This window comes from Haliaeetus leucocephalus, unplaced genomic scaffold (assembly GCF_000737465.1).
Source record: "Haliaeetus leucocephalus isolate CR32 unplaced genomic scaffold, Haliaeetus_leucocephalus-4.0 Scaffold261, whole genome shotgun sequence".
Taxonomy (NCBI): Eukaryota; Metazoa; Chordata; class Aves; order Accipitriformes; family Accipitridae; genus Haliaeetus; species Haliaeetus leucocephalus.
In genome coordinates, this window is record NW_010972697.1 from 132,496 (window position 1) to 146,909 (window position 14,414).

General features: G+C 52.0%; 1 protein-coding gene across 4 annotated transcripts in view; it reads right to left on the reverse strand.

The window, feature by feature from the left end:
* Positions 1-14,414, reverse strand: part of WIZ (widely interspaced zinc finger motifs) — a 50,670-nt gene that overhangs the window by 13,888 nt on the left and 22,368 nt on the right. For 3 of the 4 annotated variants that reach the window (XM_010568869.1, XM_010568867.1, XM_010568866.1), the window contains exons 2-4: positions 9,340-9,400; positions 4,245-6,784; positions 3,655-4,020 (exon numbers count right to left, since the gene is read on the reverse strand). In XM_010568869.1, coding sequence (XP_010567171.1) covers positions 3,655-4,020; positions 4,245-6,784; positions 9,340-9,400 — 2,967 coding nt within the window. Of the gene's footprint in view, positions 1-3,654; positions 4,021-4,244; positions 6,785-9,339; positions 9,401-13,318; positions 13,554-14,414 lie in introns of all 4 variants that reach the window. The other variant, XM_010568868.1, reaches the window with a different exon arrangement.

The following is a 14,414-nucleotide window of genomic DNA, read 5'->3' on the forward strand; positions in this document are numbered from 1 at the left end:
CCCCCGTTGCCCGCCCAGCAGCCGAGACGCGTCCGATGTTGAGCATGGCACTTCAGGGAGGGTTCAGACATATTGGGGAGGGAATCACAAGCGATCAAGGGTCTAAAATCATACAAAAAGGGGAGATCAAAAGATCTGGGTCTACAGAAGAGCATAAACTGTTGTCTTGGCTTATTTTGAGTAAAATGAACAGCAATGGATTTAGATACTAAAAATACCAAAGACCCCATCGGCTTTCTAAGGGTGAGGGCTGGTGATGGCAGCATGGGTGCCGAGGGCGATGGTGGAGTCTCCATCAGAGCCCGGAGCAGCCAAGTTCAGCCTGGTTTAAGTACCATGGACTGGCCTGGAAGCAGCGGGAGGGAACAGGTAACCTCTGAGATTCCCCTGGTATCTCAAAACATCCTGTTTTTGCCACACACGCTCCCATCTAAACAACCAGCGCAGCCAAGTTCAAGTTCTCGCTGCAGACCCAAACACCTACTTCCTCCCTTTGACTTTTAGTTTTGCTTAAAGAGGGTTTTTTTTGTTTTTGTTTTTAAACACGCAGCCAAGAGTATGAGAACAGCAAGAGAGTGAGTGTGTGTTAAACCCACAGCCCTTTCCCAACGCCGCTCTTCATTTCTTCTTCACGTCCCACCTGCGAGCAGCTCCGGGAAGGGAGACTTCACCCCAAGAGGACCGAGATGCTCAGGTCTTGTGGTGATTTGATTACAAGCCCAAAAACAGAGAGCACCACCATGCTCATCGAATCAATCTCCCGGCACCCAGAGCTGAATCCTCCACCTTCATTTCCCACTGCAGCCTCGTTAGAAACCACGAACCGCAGCCAGCGCAGAAAACGGTTCACGAAACGTTCCATGAAAAGGGGATTTCTCCCCGCCCGCCCCCGCGACGGAAGGTTTCAGTTAAGGGTCTACCGATATTCTTAGCTCTTAACAGCTCCAGAGGCATCTTGCAATGCCGGCAGAGACCTTCTGGCAGTTCACGCGTCTGGAAGTGGAGAGGAAGGAAGCAGGAAGCTGTCTGCGGAGAGCTGCCTGCAGATGCTGAGCTGTGACATCGTCCCAGAGCGCGAGTAGCATCGCTGCTCCCACGGCACGGGGCTGCCGGCGCCGCGACACAGAGCCACCGGCTGAGATGCCGCCAGGTCTGGTGCGGTGCCACCACCGACTGTTCATGAGATCCTCCTGCCACTATAACTTGCTAACAGCCTTTATCTCATTTATGTTGCTTAAAACCCTCTGTAAGTTACAGAATTAGCATAAAACACGAGCAGAGGACGTTAACACTAAGCAGGTGCCCTTAAGGCAGCTCCTTGCTCCAGCCTGGGAGCAGCGGTCAAGGATTTAGCACGGCGGCAAAGACCCACGCAGAAGCAGGCAGGTCACTCGAGCTCTCGCACATCTCATGAGTGATTTGAAGAGACATGGGGACAAGTGGGCTTAAAAAAAAAACACGGCTAAAATCCTCCCGGCTGCAGATTCAGCATCCCCCAATCTCCAAACCCGTTTCACTGTTTGCTCAGCTGCTTCCCCGCAGCCGTACCCAGAGCAAGAGTTAAATAAATATTGCAACGCAATGGGCACTGCTTCGTTCTTAAATCAGTTGCAACAGATACTTTAAGCACGAAGCCAGAGCACCCTGAAAGTGTCGTTTTGGGCTGGAAGGAAAACAAGGAGGGTTTTGACTCATGGCAAGTCATCTCCATGAGCTTGGGAGCGTAACTAAGAGACTTCAGGCTTGGATTTAAATACAAAAGCCGTCCACCGATCGCTATCTCCACGTGATCCGCTGTGCATGCTTTGGTTACACAACAGGTTGCTGGGCCGGGGATTTTTAAGCTTTCCAAATTTACCCGTTTTCTTGGCTTTGTCCCCCAAAGACAAGACTCGTAACGGAATACACAGCACGCAAGTTTAAATCCAGGAGTGCTGCTGAAGGGGGTGTTTGAGCTCTTGCTCTTGTGCAGGTCACGCTCACCCTCCGCTCATCCCACATGTCCATCCTCAGCCTTATCTGGGTTTAAATACAATGCTGAAGCAGGCCGAAATCAAGCTTTCATTCAACTCAAAGGACAATTCCTGACCCGATTTCTCCCACCAAGCACCCACCAGCATTTCAAGGCAACTGGAGATGGGCACAGCAAGGAGCAGGAGAAGTTCCCAGCCCCGGGCCAACATCACATGCTGAAAAAAACTTGACTGACGTTGCCCAAACCGATAAGCAAGATCATATTTCAAGACATGACCCATTTTTTTTTTTTTTTTCTAAAACTTCACACTGGGGACATTTGATATTAGATTTGCCGTGTTAAGAACTGCATTAACCTCTTCTCTGATGAGCGGTTGTTACCGAAGGGTGGCCGCACTCTTTCTTCACTGAGATACTTTCCACCCTTCTTAACTACAAAATACCCAAGCCCTAGTTTTTAAAACAGCGGCGCTATCTATAACGGCTTGTGCCAGTGAAATCTGGGCACCAGGAGACGTAAAAATTGCCGAGCGATAGTCACAGTCAGCAGGAGCATCCAGCCACTGGCAGCAGAAACCCAGCTGAGCCCTCCAAAACGCGTCTCATTGGCATCAACCACCACCCCAGGCTGGTAGCTATTCATCTTCCAAGGTCTGCCATGCCAAGAAAAAAAGAGTTTGGGTTTGTTCGTATTTTAATTTGTGTTTGTTACGCTCAAGACTCCTTCCAAAGAGCGTCCCAGGCATGTGGAACAGTCTGGAGAGCCAGGATTACAGGCTCTTTGATATTTCAATTAAAGACAGATAGCTTCTCGCCGCAGGGCTGTATCTAACATAGGATTAGGCTGAGCAGAACCTAACGAAAAGCTGCTTCAGGGACTTCAAGACGCTTCCAAGTAGCGCCAGGTGTCTGTAGGTGGTTGTTTTTCCTAATGCATGAGCGAGTTTTTAGTCTTTGGCAGAATGGTACGTCGCCAAGTTTTTGGGGCAAATTCAGTTTTTTTGGAGCCTTGCAAAAGAAACCCGGAAGCTGTTTGGGATGGGCTCTGCTCTGGAATAGATAATCCTGTTTGAATAGTTTGGAGCTCCTCTGATGGAGGGCGACGAGCTCAGACCCAAATCCATTTGCAAGGACCCTTTACACTTCCCACCACGGTAACATACCACTTATGGAAAAAAAGCAGCTGAGGGGTGAACACAGCTCCCCAAGCCAGAGGTCGCATCCTGCCTTCTGCGTGGCCAAGCACTGCCAGGCCGGACTGGTACCAGCGACCACGCTCTTCTCCTTCCCTCCAGCCACTCTCTGCCCCATGATTTGTGAAGCTTTAGGCGTTTCCCCTATGGAAACCTCGTTCCTACACGCAACACTTTCCAACAAAGCCCAAACGTCCAAAGCACGGCTCCCTGGTGGGATGTGACCCCTCTACCCGCCCCTCAAGAGACCGCACCACCTGACTCTTTCATCTGCCAGTATCTCCATCCACCTGCCCTAAACCAGCACCAGATTTCACAAGACCCAGAGCATCAGCGATGGAGCTGGATAAACCAACACCAAGTTAGGCCGATTAAACCCTTCCCTGTAAATACCCCTCCTCCAGCGAGGCTCTGTTCAGCAGGACGCAATGATTTGGGGCTATCAAAAGGGTTTCTGACTTCCACAGGGCATTCACGGAACACTTACCATCTCTGTAGGACTGCAGGGACTCATCTCCCCAGGACGGGGGGAACGGGGACAGAGGAGACCGTGGAATGCTGCACTCGGACATGGGTGTCATGCTCTTGCGAGGCACGAAGCCGTGAGCTTCCCTCTCTCGGCTCGGGGACGAGGGCTCCGCTCCCATCGCCGCTTGCAGCATCGGATGCTCTGATGAATTGGCCAACAGCTCCTTGAGGATGTTAATGGGTGAGATGGTGAGTTCCCAGTTGGTAATACCAAAGTCTCTCAGGTGGGCTCTGGCATGGCTGGAGAGACCCGCTCGCGTGTCGAAACCGGCTCCGCAGAATTCGCATCGCATCAGGCTGAAAGTACTCGGGTCAAAGTTTGCAACTGCGGAAAGAAGGACAGACAGTCAGCGATGCCGCTAAAACCCCTGGCTCGGGCCTCCGGGGGTGGGGAGGGTTGCACCCGAGACAACCGCATGCTACCGGTTGTGCCGTGGCCACCACAGTTCAAGTTGACTACAGTACCATACATACCCAGTTCTCGGTGGGAGGAGAAAACCCCACCGATTAAAATAAGAAAATAGAAAGCACGGTGAATTGAATACATACTACCTTTTTTCTTCTTCTTTTGGAAGGAAAATTTTTGCTCAATAGCTTTCACTTCTTCCGCCGAGATGAAATGACGGACGTTGTAGCTCACCCCCACCCTGTTGAGGTGGCCCCGCACGTGGTTCGCCAGCCCGATCCCGTTGTGAAACCTGTCTGGGCAGTAGGGACATTTCCTCTCCTCATTCTTCAGCATGGGTGAGTCGGAGTCCAAGAGGTCATCAAGCTCCAGAGGACCCTCCAGAGGAGCGTCCAACAGGAGCATATCCAAGGGAAGAGACTCTTCCATCACGAATTCCCGGGAAGGGAGTGTTGTTTTCTTCTTGAACGGCTTCCCCCGGGGCCGCTTCGTCGCCTTGGGGTGCAGGTTCACCTCCTCCAGGAGGACGATGGGGACCATCTTCCGCAACTGCTGCTGCTGCTCCTCCGAAGCTATCGAAGAGTCCGTGGCTTTCAAGGTGTCTCTGAACGTCCTCTTGAGGTCCAAGGCAGCTTGAGGGATGGTGACGGGTTTGATGCCTCTGTTCTCACTCAAATCTATTTCTGTGCTTAGGGAGATCTCCTCTTCCATGCTCCCAGTGTCGCTGGCCAACATCCACTTGTGCCTGAGCTCCTCCAGCCCCATCGGGTGGCTCCTGAGACCATCACCTTCTCCTTCAAGGTGCTGAGCTGCTGCTTTTTTTTTCAACTGCTGCAGAGCATACTGGGAATAAGCTTTAGCAGAAGAAAAACCAGACAACCCCAGGTTTTTGTGGGGGGCAGCGTATGGAGCTGCTTTCCTGGCATGAAACCCTGATGTCTGGTAGTCCTTTTTACTAGCCCCGTTGCTTTTGTCGAGTCTTGGGTGAGTTAGGGCAAAACCGTGAACTCCTTCGTAATGCGATGTGCTTTCTCGGTGAGGCGGAGGAAAAAGCCGGTCTGCTTTGCCAAAATAATCAGTCTCTGCAAACCGGCCTGTCCTGGCCGGGCTGTAGGCATCTCTGCTAGTTCCTGGTTGATTGGGATCATCTTCGTACACCTCCGTGTCCCAGGAGAGGTGGGAATGGGCATATTTCATATGCTCCTTGAGGATGTTCTCGTTGGGGGCCGGGAAGCTGCAGAGCATACAGGTGCTGAGCCCTTTGCTGCTGCCGTGAGGTGGTACCTGCATCTGCAGGGACACGTGTTCATTTGGTTTGAAGTGTTTGTAGATGCCGTGCACGGGGCTATCCCGTATTTCTCCGCTGCCCGCGCTTCCAAAGAGATTCATGTTCTTTGCCCCTTGGTCCTTCCTCTCCTTGACATGCATCTTGGCATGCTGGACAAAGATCTTGGAGGAGTTTGTGCCAAAGACGCACTTGGGGCACTGCAGCCGGGCTTCCCGGCCTTCATCCGGAAACTCGTTCAACTTCTGAATCTCTTCGATAATTTTTTCCCTAGACTCTTGGTGGAGCCTTTTGTGCTGCTCCAGAGACGTGGGGTCTCCAAAGGCCCAGCCGCACTCGTTGCAGCAGAATTGACACTGCCCTCCCAAAGCATCTCTGTCTTGGTCCCTCCCTGGTCCACGATTATGCTGAAGCATGTGATCCATCAAATGTTCCTTCTTCTTGAAGTAAATGCTGCACTCGATGCAGGTGTACACCGTAGGGTCCTCCTCTGGACCCAGCTCCTCTTTCCCCTGTTCCTCCAACAAGACGCTGCACACGTAGGGCCTCATTTCAATGTCATAGGAGCTGCAGGGAGCAGGCTCCAGAGACATCAACGGGATCCGCTCCACCGAGTCTTCGGCATTTACCGTCCAGGACTGTTTGCCGACGGTGAGGTCCGCACCAAGCTGAAGACCCGGCTTCTGGATTGTCCACTCAGCCGTGTTGAGTGGGTTGATCTCGCCCAAGTCCGAGTCGACCATCAGCCCCTTGCTGTGGGACGAGGAGCTCTCCAGGGATTTGGACTTGCCAAGGACAGGGTTTAGCGTTTTTCTGAACACCGTCGGAGTCAGCGGAGGAGGCACTTCACGCACGGACTGTCCCCGAAAGGGCAAGTTGGTTGCTACATCTGTCGGCTTACTTATGTCTTTGTAGTGAGGACTTGGGCTTTTGTTGGGTCTAGAAATCCAGTCAACCCTCTGGATTCCCCTCTTACTTTTATCTAAGTGCTCTTTGCTGAGGCCTTCACGTTGCTTTGGTTCATTTTTAAGATATTTCTCTTCCCCGCCGCCAACCGATGCCCCAGCACAAGGGCTGGGCGTCTCTGCTGCCACCTTGCCACCGTCCAGGTCCTCGGAGTCGCTCTCCAGTTGCTCAGGATCCACCTGCACAGTATTTACAACCTGGGGCTCCATGGCGAATGCCGACTCCTTTACACACCGTGAGTCTTTCGAGTCCTTCAAGCCAGAGAGTCTCTCTAAAGTGCTTTCTTCTCTCCCATCGCTCACTCTCGTCTCCAGGGCAGAGGTGTCCCAGGTCACGCTGCCAGACACAGTCATGTTTCGCAAGTCTAGGGAGCTCCTGGCATCTGTTCTGTACAAAGCCTTCTTGAACTCCAAATGCTCTTCATTCGTGGAGCTGCAAATAAGTTTTGAGAGTTAGTAACCAGTTAATGGGATAATACAAACATTTCCATTTACAAAAGGGCTGTCCTACAACCAGAGCGAGCCTGCGTGGTGTTATGGCATAACACCAGCTGGGGGTTTCACGGTTACTTCCATACTGCCCCAAATACTAAAGACTTGGGACAAAAATGAGTCCATCCCTTTCCACCCTCCCTTGGCTAGAATCATTTCTGCATTTTCTCCTAGGCTTGCTTCAAGCTCGTTTCAGCAATGCCTGTATCTGTTCCCTACAGTGGCTATTCCGCGTTCATGCCAGGCACAACAGGAGCATTGAGTTCCCATCACCACGAAACCAATTCCTGCCTTGGGCCAGAAGTCATCTTCCCCTTGCTCCACCCCACTCTCTGCTTCTCCTTGCCTTTCCCCTCCTAACTTCTCGGGATGCTTGGACACCTTATTGCCTCCTTTTTACCCAGCTCAACAGGGATATTCGCTCTTAGCGATGACACTTGTCACTACCAGGCCAAAGAACAAGCCAAGGAGCTCTTCAAAGTTGCATAAAAACGGATTTAAGTGCCAATGTAGACCATACCAAAGGTCTCTGGGACCAAAGGATGGTTTGTCTCTGTCATTAAATGAAAGTTCCTGGGTGATCCCTCTCCACAGCAGGGGTGGGAAGTCTTTCTTCCCCGTGCAGAGACCCCAAGTCACAGTGGACCAAAGTGGTTCCTCTCCGTCCTCTTCCAAACCCTCCACAAGGATGCCAAAGCTAGCAAGACCCCATCAAACAGCTGGAGAACATAAAAGCCTCCACGGGGTGAGCTCTACAGTGGGATTGGGTGGCCCCATGCCACTCAGACGGGTGCTGTGGGTACCACTGTGGCACCAAAGACGTGTTGTGTGTTAGAGAGGGGTGAAGCACGCCCACGGGCAATCCCAGTCTGGTGGTTTTAAAAATCCTACATTGGGCTTGGAGGCTTTTTCGGGGAATAAGAAGGGACATGGTGAGGACCATGAGGGTGCAACAGAGGCACCTGACGTTCTCTGAGATGCCTCGAGGGATTGGAGACATCTGGCACGGGACCAACAGTTATGAGACAGGATCTACAAAAGCCTCAAACCCTTCTGTGGGGGATGGTGGAGAGGCTCAGTGGGGAAGCAGAAAGCCTCAAACGGTACCAGATCCCCACATTTAGGCTTCTGAACTGGGGCCCAGGAGCCCCAGGAGCCCCGATGGCCCTAATGGCAGCTTCACAGGGGTTTAGCAGATACCGGCTCTGGGGGCGAGCAGATTTGAGCGTCCACCGAACTGCAGAGCGAGGCAAGATTCCTCCGCATCCCCATCCCTGCCCTAAGGGTGCAACCCAGATTCTGTCCTCCACAGCCAGCTTCATGGCCGGCTTCTCCCTCTACACAGCATCCGTGGCACGGATGCACGGCCAAAAGCAGGATGCAAACCACATCACCGCTCCTGCCACCTGCTAAACCATCCCTAGGGAAGAAACCTGCCGGACCACAGAGCCCAATGCCGGGAGAAGCCTGGTGACTCGAGACCTCGTGCAAGGAGCTGCTCCAGGGGCAGCAAAACACTATCTCACAGGTCAAGTTGTGCTGCCAGGAGAACAAAGCACCTTTGTTGGAGGCAGCAGGGCTGCCAGTTCCACAGGGTTCTCGCGCTGCCTCTCTCTCTCCTTCTTTTTTAAACCTATTTATTTCCAGCTTGTTCCTGGAAAAAGCCAGGTTTAGGGGTGAACTGACCCTCCCACCCCACCACACTCGCCCTCCCGGCTCCAAACCTTTCCCTATTTTTACTCATGAGAAATTGCTGCGGACTGGAAGACGGGCTCACCATTGTCTGTGGCGTGATATCAGGGAAATGCGATTCCCATATGCACTGTAAACCCTGCAAATGTTATTAAAAATAACTCGCTAAGGAAACCGCTGGCCCAGGAAGGATCAGTCGACAGCAGATACTAAAATAAGCCCATTAAAACGTGCTGGGCATTGGTTGCATTGCTAAACAGGCTAAGACAGAGAGTGATTCTGAGCCAGGCGTGGGTCCCCAATGCCATGAGAAGGGACAAGGACCCTTGCCTTGCACGAGCCTTGTGCTGGCACCCCAAAATCTGCCTTTTTCAGGGTACTCAGAACTGCTTGGGACACCCCTTAATGGCTTCAGGACACCCAATACAACCATATCAAGCAGCCACCTCCCAGCACCTCTCTCTCCCTTGCAGCAGGGACAGCCCCAGCAGCACTGAGGGGAACCGGGATGGCTCTGAGGGGAACCGGGATGGCTCCGAGGGGTGATTTAGAGTAGGCAGAAGCAGGGTGGTTTGTTGGGAAGCAGGACAAACAAGATTAACTAGAGCAACCAACACCGCTCTGCAGCAAGGGGACTGTGCTGGCTGGCTCTCAAGGGACCTGCTGACATCCTCAATGGTGGGACAACCCTCTCTGGGGACAGCCAGGGAGATATTTTGGGGCTTTGTGTAACTGGAGTACCATTAGCAAGGGGAGATGAGCTCCCAGGCGCTCCCCGCTCTGTGACATCCCTTGGGAACTTACCCGTGTTCGGTCCTGTGAGCTGTGGCTGGGACTGCACCGGAGAGGGCAGGATCAGGCTCATCTGCAACAGAGAGGAAAGCTCCAAGGTCAGTGCCCAAGTAAGGCTTCTTCAATGCAATTTGCAATAAAGTGATTTTTGCGTGTGTGTGTTAAAAAAGCTTTCCCAGCAGATAAACCCCCTCTGCTCCTGCTGCCCATCCTTCCCTTCTACAGCCGGGTCCGGATTACGGGAGGATTTCCAAGCCACACTTAAGAGGGTTTAATCCCGTGCACAACTATTTGATGTATAATCATTCCTGCAGCTAAGCAGTTTAACAGGAAGATGCACATGCCGCTGGCCGTGCTCCCGCCATCCCTGCTCGCTGGAGAGGTATCCGGCATGGAACCACGGCCGAGTGGCTGGAGAAGGGTTGTCTTGGTCCATGCTGCGAAGAAGACCAGTTCCTCCAGCTCTACGGTTGGGGATCACGAGCCCCTCTGGCACCGGCATTCTTCTCTGCCCTTGGACCAGCATGCAGGGCTTCTCTGGGTGCCCAAGCATCATCTGGGGCTTGGAGGAGCTTTGCTTCGCTCTGGTGTTGGCCAAACCCCCAGGATGGCTCCTGGGCTAAATCATCTCCAATCCTACTTGCAAGAAGATGCAAGGCAGAATTTCAGGCAGCAATGAGAGGCAAGCAAACGCCTCCTGAAGATCTGCAGGGTCTGCTGAGATATATCAGACCCAGCTACATCCTTCCTCAGGAGGAGGAAAGCCTTCAGCTGTGTCCAACAAAAACGTCTGGATCGAACCTACCTGGCCCAGAGACTCCGTCAGCCAGGGCTGAGCTTGGGGCAGGACATGGGGGTCTTGCTCCTCATGCCGGATCCCCCCTGTCCTGGTCCAGCCACACGTCACCTGTCCCAGCTGTATGGAAAGCAGGGACTCACTTATTACAGGCAAGGCTGGGAGCTTGGGGAAGCTAAGGCATAGCTGGCTGAATCCACATTGTTTCCTGCTGCGAACCAGCCCCAGGCAAGCAAGCTTGCTGCTGGAACAAGGAACTAAACTAGCCCACGTCCCTGCTCCCATCATCATCATCATCATCATCCTGGGTCATGAGATGCCCAGCAGCCCAGCCCTAGGCAAGCAAGCTTGCTGCTGGGACAAGGAATTGTCCCCCGTCCCTCCTCCCATCATCATCATCATCTTAGGTCATGGGCAGCCTGGCCCCGGGCAAGCAAGCTTGCTGCTAGGACAAGGAATTGTCCCACATCCCTGCTCCCATCATCGTCATCTTGGGTCATGGGATGCCCAGCAGCCCAAGAGTTGCCTGGAGCTCACCAACGCTGTGGAAGTAACTAAGAAGCCATGGGAAGGAGGTGTCCACAGCTTGATGGAGGGTGCAGACCCAGCACAGACCATGCCTGGGGCTCATAGAGAAAAGAAAGGGACATGCAAGGAGCAGCTCAGCCTCCGCCACACACCGTCCAACAACCCAGAGAGCCTTTAATGTTGAACACAAAGATGAGAGAGAGCAGGATCAAGCTGCGCATCCTGCAAAGGAAACGGGGAGCGTTTTGGAAACACACAGCCAAGGAGATGGGTTTTGCTGCAACAGTCTGCAGGCTCAGCCTGCGAGAGCCTCTACAGCCGAAACTGACCTCTGTCCCCTCCGGGATGGACGCAGCCGCTCACAGTTTGCATTTATTCTATGGATTACTGGTTGTGTGCTGTAAAACCAGGAAGAATGTGGTATTCAGGCCACCACGCTGGTTATGGAGATGGGGGAGGCAGGGCAGGACCTGCCCTGAAAGCAGAGGAGGGATGTGAAAAGCCAGGGATGGCTTCCCATCCTTCTAACGTCTTAGGTGAGCCACCTTAGAGGCGAGACTTTTAAGCCTGAGCATCTCCAGCCTGTAGGTCTCATCCGGAGATGATGAGGTTGGAGCTCTTTCATCTAGATGCAGAGCTGGGACCACACACATCACCTGGGTTTATCCGGCATCCGTGCTGTCAGATGTCAGAGCCTGTCCTGGAGAGGTGGCAGCATCCCTAGCTCCCAGATCAGGTCCTTTTGGCTTTAAAAACATTTTGGAAAAGGCCGGCAGGATCCAGGGCCAAGCTGCCGAGGTCACGGGAGACCGGCAGCATTCATTCAGGAAAGCCTGAGTCACCAACCGGCCGGGGCGGGAATGCCAGGAAAAAACCCAACCCTCCCAAATCGGCAGATTTTAAACACTTCCATAAATCCCCAGCGCGTGGATGGAGAGGGGCAGAGAGCACTGATAGCGAGAAAGGACGGTGGTGGCAGGAGCCTTCCAGGGACTCTTTTGTTCTCCGGAGCTCCAGCACGGCTCCTATTTTTAGAAACTGTCTCCTTTAGAGGAAAACATGCGGTGATTTATCTTTCTCCTGATGAGCACGTAACTGCACTCCCTGCAAATCCTGGTTTCTTGGAAACAGCGAGAGATGAGGGAGTTTAATGTCTTGGACTTAGGAGGCTCAAATTTACCCTCTATGGTAATCCAGCAAGAGCTGCTCCTCTAACCACAGGAGTGTGGCTGCAGCTTTTGCCCGAGAGAGCACGGCAAATCTGAATTCATTTTTGAGCTCACAGTCTCTCCTTCAAGAGGTCAAACGCCCTCGTATCGGGGCCACGGGTCTCTCCTCTCTGTTTTTCCTCTATCCCAAGAGTTAAAGCAACCCAGCCAGGACATCAAGACACTTTCAAAATTGAGCCATCACATGAGCCTGTGGCCAAAACACACAAAGAAAACCAGAGCTAAGGGAAAAACTCGTGAGTTTCCCAGTACAGGAGCAGTTATGTGGAGACCAGGAGCTCTCCTAGACACGGCAGACCCAGCTCTAGACAAATTCAGCGATGGTTAATTACGTAACATATTTCAAAGGTCACGGATTGAGAAATACCAACATCTCCAGAACAGCCAAAAGAGCCCTGGCTCATCGAGGCCATAACTGTCAGAGCTGATAAGCAGAGGGTAATGGCATGCTCGAGAGGCTCAGTCATGTATCAGGGTGCAAAAATTTTGCCTAAACCTTCACCACCACCCCAAAAAACACCAGGATGCACCTTGAGGTGCTTTTCCACGTCACCGCTCTTCATACGGCAGATACTTCCTATGCAGCGGGTCTGGTTTATTTTGTACCGGAACTACTCAACATGTATTTTAAGCCTAACAACACACCAAATGGTAGCTGTGATAATTAGCAAGGTTGCTCCACTGCGTCAGGACCTCACAGCTGTTGGTAGATCCAACATCCAACGAAGCGAGGCCAATGAAGGTTCCCAGCCATTGAGGACTGGAGGACGTCATGGATGAAGCCAGGCTGGGGGAGTTGGGCTCATTCCACGTCAAGATGAGAGCATGAAGGTGCTGCCTACAGCCACTAATTGGAGGCTGTAGAGATAACAAAGCCAAACTCCTCCTGGACACGCACAACGAGAGGACAAGGAAGTTGCAATATGGGAAGCTCTTCCTTGTGAGAGTGGGGGATCCCTGGAGATGCTCAAAACTCAACTTGATGGGGCTTGAACAACCTAACTTTGAAGCTGGCTGTGCTTTGAGCACAGGGGTCAGATGAAGACCTCTGGAGGGTCCTTCCAACCTCAATTATTCTGTGATTTTAGGACTAAAAACCCAAAGAAGTTCAACAGTCTAAAGCCAAGAGGTCTTCTGGATGGTGGTTTCCATCAAGACCCTAAACCACCTCAAAACAGGGACGCAATCTCTCCTCTGAAGAGTTCCAACCAAGAAACAATATTCTCCAGAAAGTTTTCTACCCAGCTCCCAAAAGAGGTCTAGTGACAGTCTAAAAGAGCATAAAGGAGCGAAAATTTAAAGAAAACTCTAAAATCTAAAAAATACTATTCTTTCCCAAACTTCAAAAGCTGTTCAACTGCACAAGGCTCCATCCCCTGAATACAACAGAAGGTTTCCCTTCCACACAATCCTCCAGGATGGGAGGAAGGTCACCTACCTGACCTCAACGTGCTTTCCCCATCTCATACCTCAGCAATAAAGGATGAGGAGGGAGACTCAGCTCCAACTCAAGCTCTCCAGCAGCTCCCAGATCAGCTGGGTTCCTACTGCAGAAGGGCCAGCACTTCCAAAGGACATAGGTCTGAGGCTGCGGTGAACCCATCTCCAATCAAGGGAGGAAAAAAGGAGGTTTCTCCAGAAGGTGATGACTTGGTTTGGACCAGAACTGGACTCTTAAAAAAATCAAAAATTAAGCAAATTGGACAGGAATTTGCAATACCACTTTTCTGAGCAATCTGAGTGCTTCCAAAAGCCCTCAAAAGCTTATCTCCTCTACAGCCGGGCTGAGGGACCTTGCCATTTGAGCAATGGTATTAGGCAAGGGGTGAGTTATTGCATCATCTTCCGAGTAACGCAAGATGTCGCAAGGCATGATTTAGCTCTGGAATTAAAGACTAGGTCCTACTTAAGGCTCATGCTTTAATCTTGGGTGTTTAATTTGAGAGCAAAAGGTACCAGAAGAAATGCTCACTGGCACCAGCAGCTGATACAGGTTCTACATATTGTAAATAACCTGGAAAAAAAAACCAGTTTTGGCTCAACACATGGCTTTCCACAGTCCAAAAACACAAGAGGAACCAACAGTGCCAAAAAAAACAGCAGACAGACCCACACAGTGGGATTACTTACTGCTTGATAGCAGTGGGAAAACACTGTGCCCCCATGCCCATGGTGGTGCTGGAGCCAAGCGGTGGCCAGGCAAGCAGCTAGGCGTTCATTGGCATGCTACCACCCAACCCAGCCATGGGGATTTCTGCCGCATTGGATAGCACAGATTTGGGTTTCTTACCAGTGAAATGAGCAATCCCACACTGGAAACATTCAGTCACCCAGGACTAGGAGATGGCCAAGAAATAGGAGGGGTTTTCCAGCCCCCAGCATCATAGGAGCTATTTAGCTCCCCAAAAGCTCACTGAAAATGCAGGGAAGCAGGAGCTTCATTTCCCACATCCCAGCCCATCTCTAAATCCATCCCACAGCCCCAAACTTGGCTCTTCCAGCCCAAAACAGCCACCCAAGCCCACCTCTCCAAG